The sequence below is a fragment of the Sylvia atricapilla genome, chromosome 4, assembly GCF_009819655.1.
Source record: "Sylvia atricapilla isolate bSylAtr1 chromosome 4, bSylAtr1.pri, whole genome shotgun sequence".
Lineage (NCBI taxonomy): Eukaryota > Metazoa > Chordata > Aves > Passeriformes > Sylviidae > Sylvia > Sylvia atricapilla.
This window is the reverse complement of record NC_089143.1, coordinates 66,036,631-66,051,085: the sequence shown is the minus strand read 5'-3', so window position 1 is coordinate 66,051,085 and position 14,455 is coordinate 66,036,631. Positions and strand designations below refer to the sequence as shown.

Below are 14,455 nucleotides of genomic sequence, written 5' to 3'. Positions count from 1 at the left end.
AGCTTGAATTCAACAAAATATTTCATGGAGTTGCTGATCATGAATTCAACATATGGATCAAGTCAACTAGGTAAAATAATCTGCACAAATAAATATAAAAAATTTTATTTTATGAATCTAGAAAAGGAGTTTCTTCAAGTTTTTAAGGAACTCCAAACCAAATGATTTTTGAATCAAGAAATAAACCAGCCTCCCCTAATCTGCCAAGGCACAACAAGAGAAATAAAACAATATAAATGTTTTATCTCACACACTTGTTTTTCCAGCTGTAGCTGTTCTTGAAGGGTTCTCACTAGGCCTTCATCTGCAGGAATATCAGTTTCCAGATGCACGAGAGGAAGAGCCTCCAGTTGCTTCTCAAGAGCCTCTTTCAACTCTTCATGCAGCCTGAAATTCAAAAAACTAAGTTCAGCAAGGTATTTCTTTAAAGGGGATTTTTTTAACAACTGAAATATACTGTACCTTCCACCTTTACATACTATTTCCTTCCAAGTCAAATTGAAATCTATTAAGTTATGTTCTGTAAACAAAACGGACAGTCTGAAATAGTTTCACTTCTAGTTTTTTTAGTGACATGGTAAAATCTCTTATACCTGGTGCTAGAATATGTATTAAGCACATAAAGACTCTAACTTTAGGATCCTGAATTTACATAATAAAAGATTCCAAGGTCCTAGAAAAAGCAGCTTTCTAATGTTCAGAAATCATGAGAAACAGTAGTGGCAACATGGCAGCAGCGTAATTATTTACCTTTCATTTTCCTTGGTGACTTCTTCCAATTTTAGAGTCATCTCACCCATTTGTGCCTGACACAAAGACATGCAAGAGTAAGAGCTCTTTTAAGTGACACAGACTCTGGCAACACTGCCATCCTGTATTTCTGACTGACACTGGAAAAGATGGACAGTTTAATTCAGCACAACACAGTGAATGAAAGTCAATTGCTTTTTTAAGGCAAGTCACGGAATGCCACTTGAATTTAACAGCTGCCAAGTCCTGTTACACCTCAGCATTTGGAAGTTATTATGGACATTAAACTTAACCTTTTGAAATTCTTACGGCACTTACAGATTGATTTTTAATTAACTCCAGTTCTTTTAGGGGGAGAGTGGATAACTCATCTTTTATGCTGTAAGCATTTGATGAAAGTTGAGGAATTACCTGAGGAGAAACTCCAGTTATATGAATCAAATTGGCTGTTTTGTTTACTAGTGCAAGGAAGTCCTAGTGCTCCTGTTGCCTTCTGAAATTGATCAAGCTTGAAGACTATTTGCAAAATCTTTATGAGGGACAGATCAAACAAATTAAGTGCATTAAACCAAAACCAGTGTGTAACTTCTGCATGAAGATCACAAAGAAAAATTGCTTTCTATGCCACAAGTTTTAATCTCACTTCGTTTTCAGTCATGCCATGAAGCATTAAAAAGTTTCATGTGGAGTGGCTGAAATGAAGATGGTTCCCTTCCACCTCAAGCCTCAGGATTGCACTGTTGCAATTTGGACACTCTCCCAACCTTTTCACAGAAAGCTCTCCATTCATCCCTGGAGGCAGCCTCCACTCCAGCAGCTTTGTGCAGCATTACAAAAACTAGTGCCTTACCTATTCTCACCACTAAATGAAGATCCAGTCTGAAATGCTGGGAATGCCCCATACCTGGTAAAGCTGCAGCTGTTGTTTCATTTCCTCCACGTGTTCACCATACTCTGTGATTAGAGCTGACAAGCTGAGAAGTTGAAAAACATGCTCAGAATGAGTTTTGTAAATGCTGAAATGTTCTGATAATTAACTAGTTTTAAACAATTCTTTATCCTGAGGCCAGAACAGAACAGTCACTTTTCTTGAGTTCCAAGCTTGACGTTGCCCAGAATCCAATGAACAAATTTAATCACTACTTTTAAATAATGATCATTAACAGCAAGGGCCCTATCTAACAGAAATACAACATATAATGGGACATAATAAATGACCATTAATACAACATTAATATTTCATAAATTCACACAGAATCTCAAATATTAAAATAGACTTCAGTGCTGTTTTCACATACAATAGTAGAGTGGCCTGTAAGACAATGCAGAACACTGTAGTTCTACTTCAATACTTTTTCCCTCCTAATATTTTGATAACTGGTAACAGCTCTCTGAAAATTCTATATTAAAAGCTAAAAAGAAAAGCTAGGTTATTTTTTTGCAAGATGCAATTACAGTGATCATGAAACCATTTACTGATAGACAACTGTAAGTTGAAGAGTGTCAAGGAAACATTTTTAAAACCATACCCCAATCCCGACAGACAGCAGTTACCTGTGTTAACTAGATCAGCACAGTCTCACCAGAACTTCTGTTTATTCTCTCCAAACTTAGACTAGAGAATTCCTTCATTCATCTCTCATCCTTTATTTTACAGCTTGTGGAAGCAAAGTCACTACTTTAATCTACTGAATAATCACAATACCACCTAAACCCAACTTTTACAGTAAGACCTCTACAGACACATGTACACAAGTCCCAGCTCACCTGGGTCTACACTCCTATGAGCACATGACAACTTCCTTCAAATACACTGCATTATTCCCACTTATCACCTGCAATCAGTTACCTTTGGTCTATCATCCTGGGTCCTGATGTGCCATCATCACCAAGGGCATGTTCCTGTAATGGAATAATAATCCACTTACTAGTAATTGCATGTAAATGTATGTAGTTCAAAACTTTTATATGAAACACAAAACTCTCTGTACTGTAATCTGCACACAATATGCCAAAGAATAACTTCAAGGTTTATGTTCAAAAGTCCTCGAGTGCTGGCCCAACATGAAAAAAATAATGATTTTTTTTTTCCTGGACATGCTCTGATCTAAAGCATAACTACATCTGAAGGAAAATCAACTCCATCTTAAAAGAATAATCATGGGTTTGTGTAAGTGCTTGGCTCATTTCCATGCATCTCAGCATCAGGAAAGTGAAGCCATAGCTTCTGCACAAGCTTTCAGACAGGCTTATGGTACCCAGCATAAAAAGTAACCTCAACATGAGGCCAATCTCTTAGGAAAGGGAAGCCTGTTAAAGTGAAAAAGTGTACTAAACTACAAATCAAGTGCTCTTTCAAGGACAAAACATTTAGAAATGCAGCAAAAATACGATCATTCACTATTAGGATAGTTTTTTTTCTGTTGTTGCTGTGTGATGGGGCCAGACAACAATGAGGTGAGCAGTGTCCATATTTGGGAAGTTGTCTATCAGAAAACATCATCAATAAAGTTCTTACTACTCCCATCCCTGAGTTCACATACCTGCTCATCAGTATTCCTCAGAACCTCATTGGTTTCATAGTGTCCAAGGGCCATTTTTAGCCTCTGTTCTGAAAAACACCATATTTGAGAATCATGGCAATAACACAGGCCTCTATCTACATAAATAGGACTGGCAGTCAGAAATATGCTTAACAATATAATGCTTTGGGAGGAGGGGAAAAAAAAAAGCTTCTAAAATTCTTTTGTTTAGCATCATTATTTTAAAACCCCCAGGACTTGAAAAAACCTACAGGAACTGTAATAATAATAATAATTTCAATTTATTTCATATTTTATTTCTTTAAGAAATACTTCAGTTCTGTTTTGTAAGAATCTGAGTTACACTTTTGTAACTGGAATGGGTAACAAAGAAGGAAAAAGAAGTTGGGAATGCAGTGGCTATATTTTGATTTAAACAACTTCTTGCCTATTTTTCTTGGGACACATCCTATAGTTCTTTTACTACTTCTAAACTTCTAAAGGTGGGCATAGGAAAAAGACAGTAGTGATAGAAATGAAGTAACAGCAAAGGAGTGCCAGGACATATGAAGAGGAAAGGTGCTGCCCTTACAAGCCAAAGGATGTAAACATGAGATGCCCATAGGTGCAAAAAGGGACAGATTTTAAACATCACTTACAGAAACTCACTTTCAACAGTAAAGCATTAAATACATTCTGGAAAAGGTTCAGCAGGTATCACAAAAGTATAGAATGGAATGGAGGATTATTATTTGTAGGTCTGGCTACTAATATTTCAAAAATAATTCAGGTAAAACTCAACCTACTTTACATTACATATTTAACACAACAAACACTCTACAACATTAGGTATGATAGTGTTTAGAGAATCTCTTTACAGATGTATTAAAAGAGTTTTAGAACTTTGATTTCACATTCATGAAGCAAGAGAAACATCAATCCAAGTATCAAGCTCAGAGTAGGACTAAAACAGCTTAGGGCTCAGCTGGCATAGAAGCCAACCTCAAATCTGCCTTTCAGCACCTGTGATAAAATGCCTTTTTTTTTTTTTAAAGAATTAAACTCTTTGATAGGAAAGGCAATTCACCACTTCACTGTGAATTTAGTCTGAGTTCCACTTAGATTCTAAAGACATATAAAACAAGCTACAGCCTTGAAATACATATGAAAAGGCAAAGAAATACATATGAAAAGGCAAAGAAATACATATGAAAAGGTAACATTCCAGTATTTGAAAAAACATAATTTGTTCACGTCACAGCATAATAAATACTCTTGCAAAACTCAAGAAAGATACAGATTTTTGAACCAGAATGACTTTGTTATCTCAGACAGAAGCTCTTCTGCTACTGAAATCTTGGGATTCTTTCTTTCACCTCTGGCCACCCAAAGCCATCACACGAAACTTGGTACCCGGAGAAATTCAGAGGTGTGAATGAGTGATGCACAGCTACAAACGCTGCAGGCACCGTGCCCCGGCCTGTTCTGGTTATTAACTAGTTGTCTAGTCATTAACTAGTTATCTAGCTATTAGATACATCAGTTAATATCTGTACTGCTCGCTTACAGCCTGCCTTGGCTCTTACACACTGACCAGGGACAGTGACAGTCCTGGGGACAAGGCACCCGCCACATCTCTAACTCACAGCAACAAACTTATTTTGGCCAGTTATTTTACTGGTGAGTAACCGGGACATACTCTGATTAAGTCACACTAAGGTATATCAAACCCATCAAGTAACGCATAATTAAAAACACCGATTTTAGTCCGTCGAGCAGATTTCATGAATAAACGGCAAGAGAACTTTCAAGCGTAAGCAAAGCACAGGAAACGCCGTGGTTTCATAACGAGAGAGGCATTCACACAAACCCGCATGTGTTTCTGGCCATTACCTTGTTTAGCAGCTTTTAACTCCTGGTGTTTAGCTCATCGAAAGTACTACCCACCGCTGTTCCTCACTGCAGCGAACACTGGGCAAGCTACGGGATATAAACCCTCACCGCTACGGGATATAAACCCTCACTACCAACACTCACCTGGCCGTGCCTCGTTCCCAGCTTTCCCCGAGCAAACTCCGCGAAGGATATCCCGGGATAAAAGCCGCCGGTCGGGCGGGAAGGAGAGCGGGAGGAGGCGCCGGGAGCCCGCAGGAGCCCGGGCGGGACTCGCTCCCCTCAGCCGCCGGTGCCCCGGGGCGGGGAGAGCCGGCCCTCCGCTCCCTCCGCTCCCTCCCCTCAGCCCGCCGCCGGCCCCGCCGCTCGGGAAGGGCTCGGCCCCGGTGCCGGAGGAGCCACGGCCGCCTGCAGGGCCCCGCAGCAGCGCCCAGAGCCGCCCAGAGCCGCCCAGAGCCGCGGCGGGCCCGGCCGCCCTCAGCGCCGCCCGCCCTCAGCGCCGCCCTCGTCACGTGGGCCGCGGCCATGGCGCGGCGCCGCGGCCGGGGAGGAATGCCTTGTGGGAAACGTCTCCTCAAACTTTCCTCGAGGGTTGAAGATAGGCGCTGAGGCGTTTATACTTCCCTTCAGGAAAAGGAAAAGATCAGTTTGTGGCCGGAGTAGCAGAGCGGGGAGGCGGGAGCGGTCCCTCAGGGAGTCGCTGCCCGTCGGAGGCTGCAGCCAGGCGGGATCGGCCGCTTCTCCCCGGGAAACAGCGACAGGAGCAGAGGACACAGCCTGAGGCTGCGTCAGGAGAGGGCCAGGTTGGGTTCTAGGAGTAATTTCTCTACAGAAAGGGTGATTAGACTTTGCAACGAGCTGCTCGGGGAGTTGGTAGAGTCACCGTCCCTGGAGGTGTTGAAGGAAAGGCTAATGTGCAATGACTGCAAATCAAAGCTTTAGCTGGTTGCTTCATTTTCTTGTGTCTCAAACATTGAAGGGTCTCCCCTCAGTCTGTTTTTCTGATGTTACCAAATCATGTAGTGGAGACTGTTTTGTTTATCTACTCTCTCGATTAACATTTCTGGTGGTGTTGGGAGGTATTTATTTGGATGTATGTTTGAAAAGCTTTAATCTGAATAAGATTTCAGAATCATTTGTAACCCTGTGGGTACAAAAAACTATGAGAAACAGCATTTATGTAACTGTTTACTTAGGTTTTTTACAGAACTATTTTGTTTCAGTTAAGATGTCTAAAAACATGATTTGATAATTGACTTTATACTAAAGTGTGTGTTTGGGTTTTTTTTTGCTGGGCAATCGAGCAGCAATTCGTGCGGAGCTGGAATCTGAGCTCTTCTTTGACAGAACTTTCCTTTTTCATTTGTGTAGTATCTGAAGATGGAATTTCGAATTGAACACAGGTGGGATGGTGTTCCTGTGAGCCATGAGCCGGTTACAGTTGTGCTGAGGCCGGATAATGCAGGACTGCTGCTGGAAGTTCGTGCTCCTTTCTTCAATGACCCTCCAGCACCACCTGGAGAGCCAGGGAAACCTTTTGGTGGACTGTGGGACTATGAGGGTAGGTGTAATTCTTCTCCTGCAAATATATCTGATCTCTGTAGACACTGATGTTCCTCTGTATTTGATATGCCTGGTCCTTTTTTAAGAGTTTATGATTTTTTTTTTTTTTTTTAAAACCCCAAAACTGGAATTCAGTTCTCAGTTCATTTGGTCTAGGTTGTTTTCAATAATTCTGAAGTTGAGTTCCTCACCTTGTCAATAGTGCATGCTTTCAAGCTTAGTTTTTGGGTTACTGATACAACTTGTGAACTATCAGGGTTCACAAGTACATATTTGGATATCAAAATAATTTTGTGGCATATATATATATATATGTTTAATTGCCCTGGCAATTAAAGGATAAGTGAAATCCTAAAGATTGATTCTGTTTTGCTTTAAAAAATAAAGTGTTTTAATAGCTTTTCCAAAATGCCTTTGAGGAATAGGAGGGTGTGAAACACAGAAATTACACCTCGTGAAATGCAGTTCAAAATTGTACCCAAGTGGAATGGGGGAAATTATCATAGTAGTGCTGGGTGTTTTCTTTTCTGTCCATACTGTCACTTTTACCCATTGCTTTGAGTAATGCAAGAATTGAATATTTCCAGCAGTTCTTTACTTCCTGTTTATTGAGCTATTCTGATGCAAGCTCTACTAAAACAGTATTAACACCTCTTTGATGTTATTATAATAAACGTGCTTAAATAAAAATAAATAAAGATATCATTTGTGTCATAACTCTAACTAAAGTTTTTTGATAATGTCACTGCTGTGAGAAGCGCTGCTGTAATTTTACATGAGAAGCACTGTAGGAGTGGAAAGGATTGCAGGTGACCTGACTCCTGATAAGTCACTGTTGTGCTGATTACCAAAGAAGAGGAACAGCCTGGCCCTTAATGGGTCACAGCAGGGGCTAATAAAGATAAGTGGGTTGGGTTGGCTGGGCAGAGGAAAAGGATTCAGGAGGAGGGGATACTGAAGGAACAATCCAGAAGGACTGGACAAAACAGGAGAGAGAATCCCTGCTGTGAGGTCAGTGTGGGTGTGCAGTCAGAGCCTGTTGGTGGAACCTGCAGTCACAGTCTGGCCAGGTAAAAGCTGCAGTCAGAGTCTGCAAACGGATCCCTGCAGTCAGAGTTCAGCAGGAAATAACCAGCAGTCAGAGGGAAACCCACAGCAGGAGCTGCTGCAGGCAGAGTCAGTGAATGGTTGGAGTCAGGATGGCTGAGCTGTAAAGGGGAATAAATCAGGACCATTTTCATTCTGTGATAAACAAGGAGTCTGTGTCTTGGCTCATTTCTGCCCTCTAACAAAGAGTACTACTACAACAAAACATGAAATTCTACTTTTTGTTCCTGAAACATGATTCAAATGTAATATGTGGCTTTCAGGTAAACCTGGAACAGTAATCTGCTCTCCAAAATACCCATCTACCTGAAAAAACTATTTAAGAGCCAAATGCTTTTTTTATTATTCCTGAAGTTTTAGTTGTGGGTGTGTGCCCTGCTCGGAATGTATGAGCAATGCTCTTTCCCTCATTTTCCTGCTGCACCAAGGTGAGTGTTTTAAAAACTGGGATTGGTAGGGCTAATAAAGTTAGTGTAGTGCTTTATAAAGTTCTTTGTGATCATAGCAATTAAAAATAAGAGCTCCTGAAGTTGGAGTTGTGGTGCAACATTTTGAATGTTTGGGTTATACTTACTGTGTACATGTCAGTAGTGAGTCTGGCATGGCACAGGCCAAAACCCATGGACATTGAGTTGTGTTAATAGGATATGAAGATCTTAGGCTATTACAAAATAGTTAATATAAAGTACTGACAGCTTGGGGGTTTGTTTATTTGGTTTTTTTTCAGTTGTAGAAGCATTCTTTCTGAGTGACAGAACTGAGCAGTATTTAGAAGTCGAGCTTTGTCCGTAAGTACGGTCCTAAAAAGTCCCCAAAATTAAATTGCACTTGCAGTTTTAATGCTTGTGAGATACATGTTTGAGGGAGACTAGACACTGAAATTGTTTCAGTGTGGGGAATGTGCATATTTGTGGTGGTATAATACACTAATAACTTGATGTAGTTTTAGGAAAACTCTGCTCTGATTCTTTCACAGCCATGGGCAGTACTTACTGCTGCTGCTTTCTGGCAGAAGAAAAGCATGGAAAGTAAGTGGTCAAGTACAAGCATAATGATTTTATTTACCTACTTTCTTATTAGAAGATTTCCAATACTTGGGGTTTTTGTGGTTTTTTTTTTTTTTTTTTTCTTTTTTCCCTCTCCTTTAACAGGAAGAACTTCCTCTGGAGTTTGAGGTGACCAGAATGAAAACCAAATGGGAGGGTAAAGCTCTTCTTCCTTGGAGTTATTTTCCACCATGCACTGACAAATTCAATGCATTTGCAATTCATGGCTCGGGAGAGGAGAGGACATATGAAGCACTTTATCCTGTGCCTCCACACCAACTTCAAGAAGGACAGGAACCAGATTTGTAAGCCTAAAATGAGCTCTTCTGTAATGTAGTTGCACTATTGTTGCAATACTTAAGAAAGCTAATCTGGTTTTTGGATTGAGTGCCCTCTTAGTATTTTTATAATAGTATGCTTAGCTCTGAGTCTAGTGTTGTTGTGCTTTGTATAAAAGCACTGTGGCACTGTAATTAGTGCTTGGTTTCTATGTTGGGGCATAGAAATATAGAAGTTATAGAATGCATAATAGAAAACTATGCCTTCAGTGCCACTGGTATCTGCTTTCATCACTTCCCTCATCTAAATCATGGATAGGTTGTTCTACTTTTCGTTCTTGACTTCACTTCTTCCTGAAGTGCCATTTGGTGATAATTTCACCAGGTACATTTTCTAGTAAATCCTTTCTGCTCTTTCCCTGCTGTTCTAAAAGCTTTCACCTCTACAGATGGTTCCGTGCTATGGAAAAAAATTGAAAAGGCAGCCTAAACCAAAAAATACAATTAAAGGATACCCAGTGTCAATAGAAAAAAACCAGATAATTTGGATTTTTAAAGTGTGCTTTGGGCCTGTTTATTTTCTTTGGCTGTGAGGCTGATAAAACCTAGTACTTCTGGGCATTTTGTATAAATGAGCTAGCTCTAGAGGACACACTGTAGTTCTTATAAAACTTGTCACACAGCATATAGTGATGGTGAGGTAGGGTAAATTTTAGATAAATTACCCTTTATTTGCCTTTATTTATGAAAAGTTTAGCTTCTGCAACTGTGTATTTTTAAAAATTCTGAGCTATTGCTAACAAAACATATTATTGCTGTTCTGTGACAAATGGGTGTTTTTATTTCTCTGTATTAAAGTGGAGAATGGCTATAAGATGTTTTAAGAAGGAATTGTTTTTTTTAGTACCCCTTTCAAAAAAATTGCCTTTTTCAGGTATTGGTAGCAGATGAAATTATGTGAGAAGACTGTTTCTTGCTGCTTTCATTGCTCTGTTTGTCTTTGCTCTTACAGATTACTACAGAAGTCATGCCTCTGTTTGTTTCTCTTTTTTTTGCAGCCATCGTTTGGAATTTTTCCAGGACTTGAACCTGAAAGAACTAACAGGAGAAGCCTGGAAGCAGCCTGAATCAGATATATGGCAATCTCTCACCAAGTGAATGGATTGAGGCATACATTTTTATAATGTTGAAGTTGGCTGAAGCTGTATGGGAACAAGTTCGTCATTCTGAGCAGGGGTTGTAGATACCAGATTAGCAAGGCTTTCCTTGACACCAAAACTATGGATCTGTCTGAAAATCCACTGCAAAGCATGTGGTTCTCTTGATTCTAAATGTGTGAATGGCTTGTGTTTCACTCCATGTATGTATGGAGTTTTTCATCTGTGCAAGAGATGAATCTGCTGCTACCAGTGAAGGAGGGAAAATGTGCTAAAATTGCAGGTGTGTTTTGGTGAGGGCTCTGAAGTCTGACAAGGCCCATACCTTGAAATCTTTCGGTTTTCCAATAGCTGCTGCATTTTTGCTGTGTTTTTACTGCTGCTTGTTTGCTTGTAGACCGCTGAATGAGATCCTTATGTGCCTAGATTTTTTGCTTACAATCGGGAGGAAGAATGCCTTATTCAGGAACAGAGAAGAATATAGCTATCATGCATTTTGGAGGCTCAGTACTTGCTCTGCAAGAGGTATAACACTTTACAGCCTTTTCCTGGTATGTTCTTGTGCCTGAAGTTTTTCCTTGCTTAATGTTGAAGGGGGAACTTATTCTGTCTCCCAGACCTCTTTGTGGAGTTTCTAATGGTGTCTTAAGTGCAGAGGATACATTTGCAAAAGGTTTTATGTGTTTCAGATGAAGTTTCTGGGACAAATCATGCTTAGTAAAACCTTTTGGTATAGTTGTGTGTGTGAAAAAGCAGATTTTTTCCTAAGACTTGTCACGTTAATTCAAGAATTTTATCTCAGCTGTCTGATTTTTTTTTTTTTTTTTTTTTTTTGTCTAGCATAGCAAGTTGCTGCTTGATTGTGGCTACTGGTTTAATCTTGTATAAATTAGCTTAGGAAATGTGAAACTTGCCCACTAACCAGGTTCTTGCTAGTGTGCACAAGTAAACACATGCTGATGGTCCTATTTTCTTTGCTATCTTTCACCTTAACTCTGGCTGTAAGTTCTGCCTGAGAAGCAAAGAAGGTGGGAGTACCCCACCTTTGGGAGGAACATCTCAGTGTGGTTAATACCTGAGATAGAATGTTAGTTCACAGTTTTTGTTTAGCTTTGGATTCCCTCTTTGCACTTCCAGTTTTATAGAACTGTGCTTTCCAATTTGAAGATATTAGGCTTTTTCTGTGACAGACTTTGGCATGTCCTTGCACTCTGCCATCCAATTACTTTTGCTCTGTTTCAATTAGACATTAAAGGTTCCTTGCTGTAAAGTGCCATCTGTTGAAAATTGTAAGTATTGAACACTCAGTTGTTTGACTACTTTTCTACCTTCTATCCATGTACAGTTTTCTACAGAATGACATCAGTCTGAAATCTTGAATAATTCAATAAATGCTGATTAAAGTATCATCTAGACAATGATATCTCAAAGCTGCTTTGAAAAATTTTAGTCAAAACCAAAATGGCATTTCAGAAAACTTTTAGACTTTATTTTGAAAAGTTTGTCAAAAAGTGTCTGCAAAGATTCTAAATGGGCGTACTGCTTTTTTTACAATAGGTGTTTCATATGAGGAATGATACTTTGTATGTAAACGACAGTAAATAAAGTTTTTTTATTCATCTCATGTTTATTCCTACTTCAAACTGACTGCTTCAGAATTGATTTTGGATGTAAATGATGAACTTGGAGGGAAACAGATTACTTCCCCTGAGTAAGAAATTTCAAGTAAAACCATTGTCTTTGCAGTACAAAATGCAATGCTCGGTGTTCCAGGAAATGGAGATTCTCATACAGACTTTATTCAAGGCCTGTGCTACTCCGTGCTGCCATTTTCTGGTTCACTTGTGTGTTTCTGAGCTTTAAGTGTCCAGTTGAACTGTATGTACTGGGGGCCAGTTGTAGCCTGTCTTTCCTGAGCTGTGTCTCCTTTTTTTGATGACAGGAGAAAAATGACCAAATGACTCTGTTCTGCATGACAGTGATAGAATGCTCATTACTTGTGAACTTAACCAGAATTATACATGGCTCAGTCCTCCTTATGATGTCAAATGATGTCTTTAGAGCTGGTGTTTGAAAACATCTTATGTTTGCACTCCCAAAAACCTTGTTCTTCGCGCTTCTGGCCACTAGGTGGGAGAAGAAGGTTGTCTAAACTGTGCCTTGGTGCTGGCAGCCTAGTTATCCTTAACCAGATCTTTACTTCTTGCTGGATGCTTGATTTTAGAAAAAGGATATTTCAGTCAAGCTGATGGTGGCTTATTTTGGTTTATTTGAGACATCTTTGTCATAAGAAACACTTTTCATGCTGTGTAATTACAGTTCTAATGTTTACTTTCCTGTGGGGCTATTTGCAAAAATAATTTTGAAGACAAAATCAAAAGAAGATAAATTTCAACAAGGTGTCAGTCAGGCTGTAGTATAAAAGTGCTTTTGTGGTGTTCAGATGATTTTAATGTTATTCTGGATTTAAATTTTTTTTGCAAGTGTCTTGTATAGTCTCTGGCAAACTTTCCAAAAGGGCTGTTTTGAATTCTGAAGGAGTTTTTCTTTTAATACAGCCTGATTTGTGAGAGCTGATGCACCCCTTCAAGGATGAGGCTTCAGTGATTTGGACAACCTGCAGTGAAGCTTGGTGAAATAATGTGAAAACTGTGGCTTAAGAGAGACAGAAAATGCTTTTTCTTCAATACAAAAATGCCCCAAAAAATTATGTCAAGAAAACTTGAATTGCAATTTGTGCTACTGATAGAAGTTATTTGTACCTTAAATACAAAGCTGGAGCAACTTAGGCTGTCAGGTAACATCTAATATTTCATGTAATGATTCTGCACACTGGGGTTTTGTTTGGATGCAAAAGCTCTTAACAGGAGTAAAATTTTTCTCATCTATTCATATACTTTTAAATATTTTTTTTTCTGATATGCCAGGTCAGATACAAAAGCTAGGAAGCTCTGATTTAATTCAGGACTATATACATTTTGACTGCTATGGCTGATACAGCTACTGCGTTATCTGTCTAGTTATTGGATACAGGAGTGAGTTAATATTTGCACTGCCCAGCACCATGATGGTAAGTTACTGCTGAATGTGATGTTAAGCACTGTGTTGCTTGCAGTTCCTTTTATCCAGGCTGTTTTGTGCCTGTGAAAGGCACAGCACAGAATGTGGTGGTGTGTTTTAAATTCACGTACAAATCTTTTTGAAATGTGAATGGCACAGTGCATCATTTGCTGCACATAAAATTTAGAAGTATTCTTTCCTGGTACCAGGGCAATCTCTAAAGTAGAATTCATTGCATTTAATTATGGTAGATTTAGAATAATGCTGCTGAAATTTGATAGTTAACCTGCATTTATTTAGTTGGTGATTCCTTTCTTTTTTGTTTTCAATGAGTGCTTTGGTTTGCTGCAGTGTCCCTGAGCAGTGCTTCAGCACAAGTACAGGGAAGTGCTTTAGGGCTGATTTTTTAGCACAAGTTGTATGAACAGCTGTGCACGTGCTCATGCAGACAGCCTCAGTGAGATCAATACAGCCCTTTCCATAAGCTGTATTGCAGTTATGCCTTTTGCCCTCTCCTTGTCTGTCTGTTGAAATTAGTATTGTCAGGAGAATTCAGTTCTAGCCAAGCCTGGCTCTGCTTGTTTTCATTATTCTGTTTCTAAACAAGTAGGAGCCTTGGCTGCAGGGGGTCTGTGGGAGGGTTTCCAGTGATGGATCAGGAGGCACTGTTTGTATCTGCACTAAGCTATGAACATACCAAAATATGTTCCTGTTTCATTTTCAGGAATTATGCTGTAGACTATCACAAAGTATGTGTGTAACTACTCTCTGCCAGTTATGTAGTGTATTTGCAAATACAAATGTGTTTTTAAATGTGATAGACCAGAACTGACTAAATAGTGTTAAAATAGCTGAAGTAAACATTACTGAAGTAAAATTAAATTACCCTGTCCTCACTGCTGTTTTAAAACCAACCCAGCCAGGCTAGTCCAGTGGCTTTCTTGGAATATGGGACAAATTCTTATAGGGGAAAAAAAAGAGTTTTCAGATGTCACTTTTTTAAAATACAGAAATTCCCTCTGCAGAGCACATTTGTTGCCAATTTAATCTTGTCTTTCATTTCATGAGTTAGTTCTCTT

At 39.4% G+C, this 14,455-nt stretch overlaps 2 protein-coding genes across 3 annotated transcripts in view; one reads left to right on the top strand and one right to left on the bottom strand.

Moving 5' to 3' along the window:
• Positions 1-5,349, bottom strand: part of SCLT1 (sodium channel and clathrin linker 1) — a 28,613-nt gene extending 23,264 nt beyond the window's left edge. Inside the window, exons 1-6 of one of the 2 annotated variants that reach the window (XR_010743500.1) lie at positions 5,310-5,349; positions 3,294-3,361; positions 2,600-2,652; positions 1,655-1,724; positions 751-806; positions 255-387 (exon numbers count right to left, since the gene is read on the bottom strand). Coding sequence is in view for 1 of the 2 variants with exons in the window: in XM_066318199.1 (XP_066174296.1) it covers positions 255-387; positions 751-806; positions 1,655-1,724; positions 2,600-2,652; positions 3,294-3,347 (366 nt within the window). In the remaining variant the exon portion in view is untranslated. The remainder of the gene's footprint in view (positions 1-254; positions 388-750; positions 807-1,654; positions 1,725-2,599; positions 2,653-3,293; positions 3,362-5,309) is intronic. The other variant, XM_066318199.1, reaches the window with a different exon arrangement.
• Positions 5,350-6,186: 837 nt separating this feature from the next.
• Positions 6,187-12,648, top strand: C4H4orf33 (chromosome 4 C4orf33 homolog). The gene is made up of 5 exons (XM_066318200.1): positions 6,187-6,726; positions 8,563-8,623; positions 8,812-8,863; positions 8,987-9,186; positions 10,218-12,648. The coding sequence occupies exons 1-5, from the start codon at positions 6,546-6,548 to the stop codon at positions 10,315-10,317; spliced, it is 594 nt and encodes a 197-aa protein (XP_066174297.1). The 5' UTR covers positions 6,187-6,545; the 3' UTR covers positions 10,318-12,648.
• Positions 12,649-14,455: the final 1,807 nt, after the last annotated feature.

Excerpts from the sequence above, each read along its gene's own strand:
- C4H4orf33 (XM_066318200.1), top strand. The coding sequence starts at position 6,546 with ATGGAATTTCGAATTGAACACAGGTGGGATGGTGTTCCTGTGAGCCAT. Across the intron at positions 6,727-8,562 it reads TGGACTGTGGGACTATGAGG|TTGTAGAAGCATTCTTTCTG; the intron begins GTAGGTGTAATT and ends GTTTTTTTTCAG. Across the intron at positions 8,624-8,811 it reads TTAGAAGTCGAGCTTTGTCC|CCATGGGCAGTACTTACTGC; the intron begins GTAAGTACGGTC and ends ATTCTTTCACAG.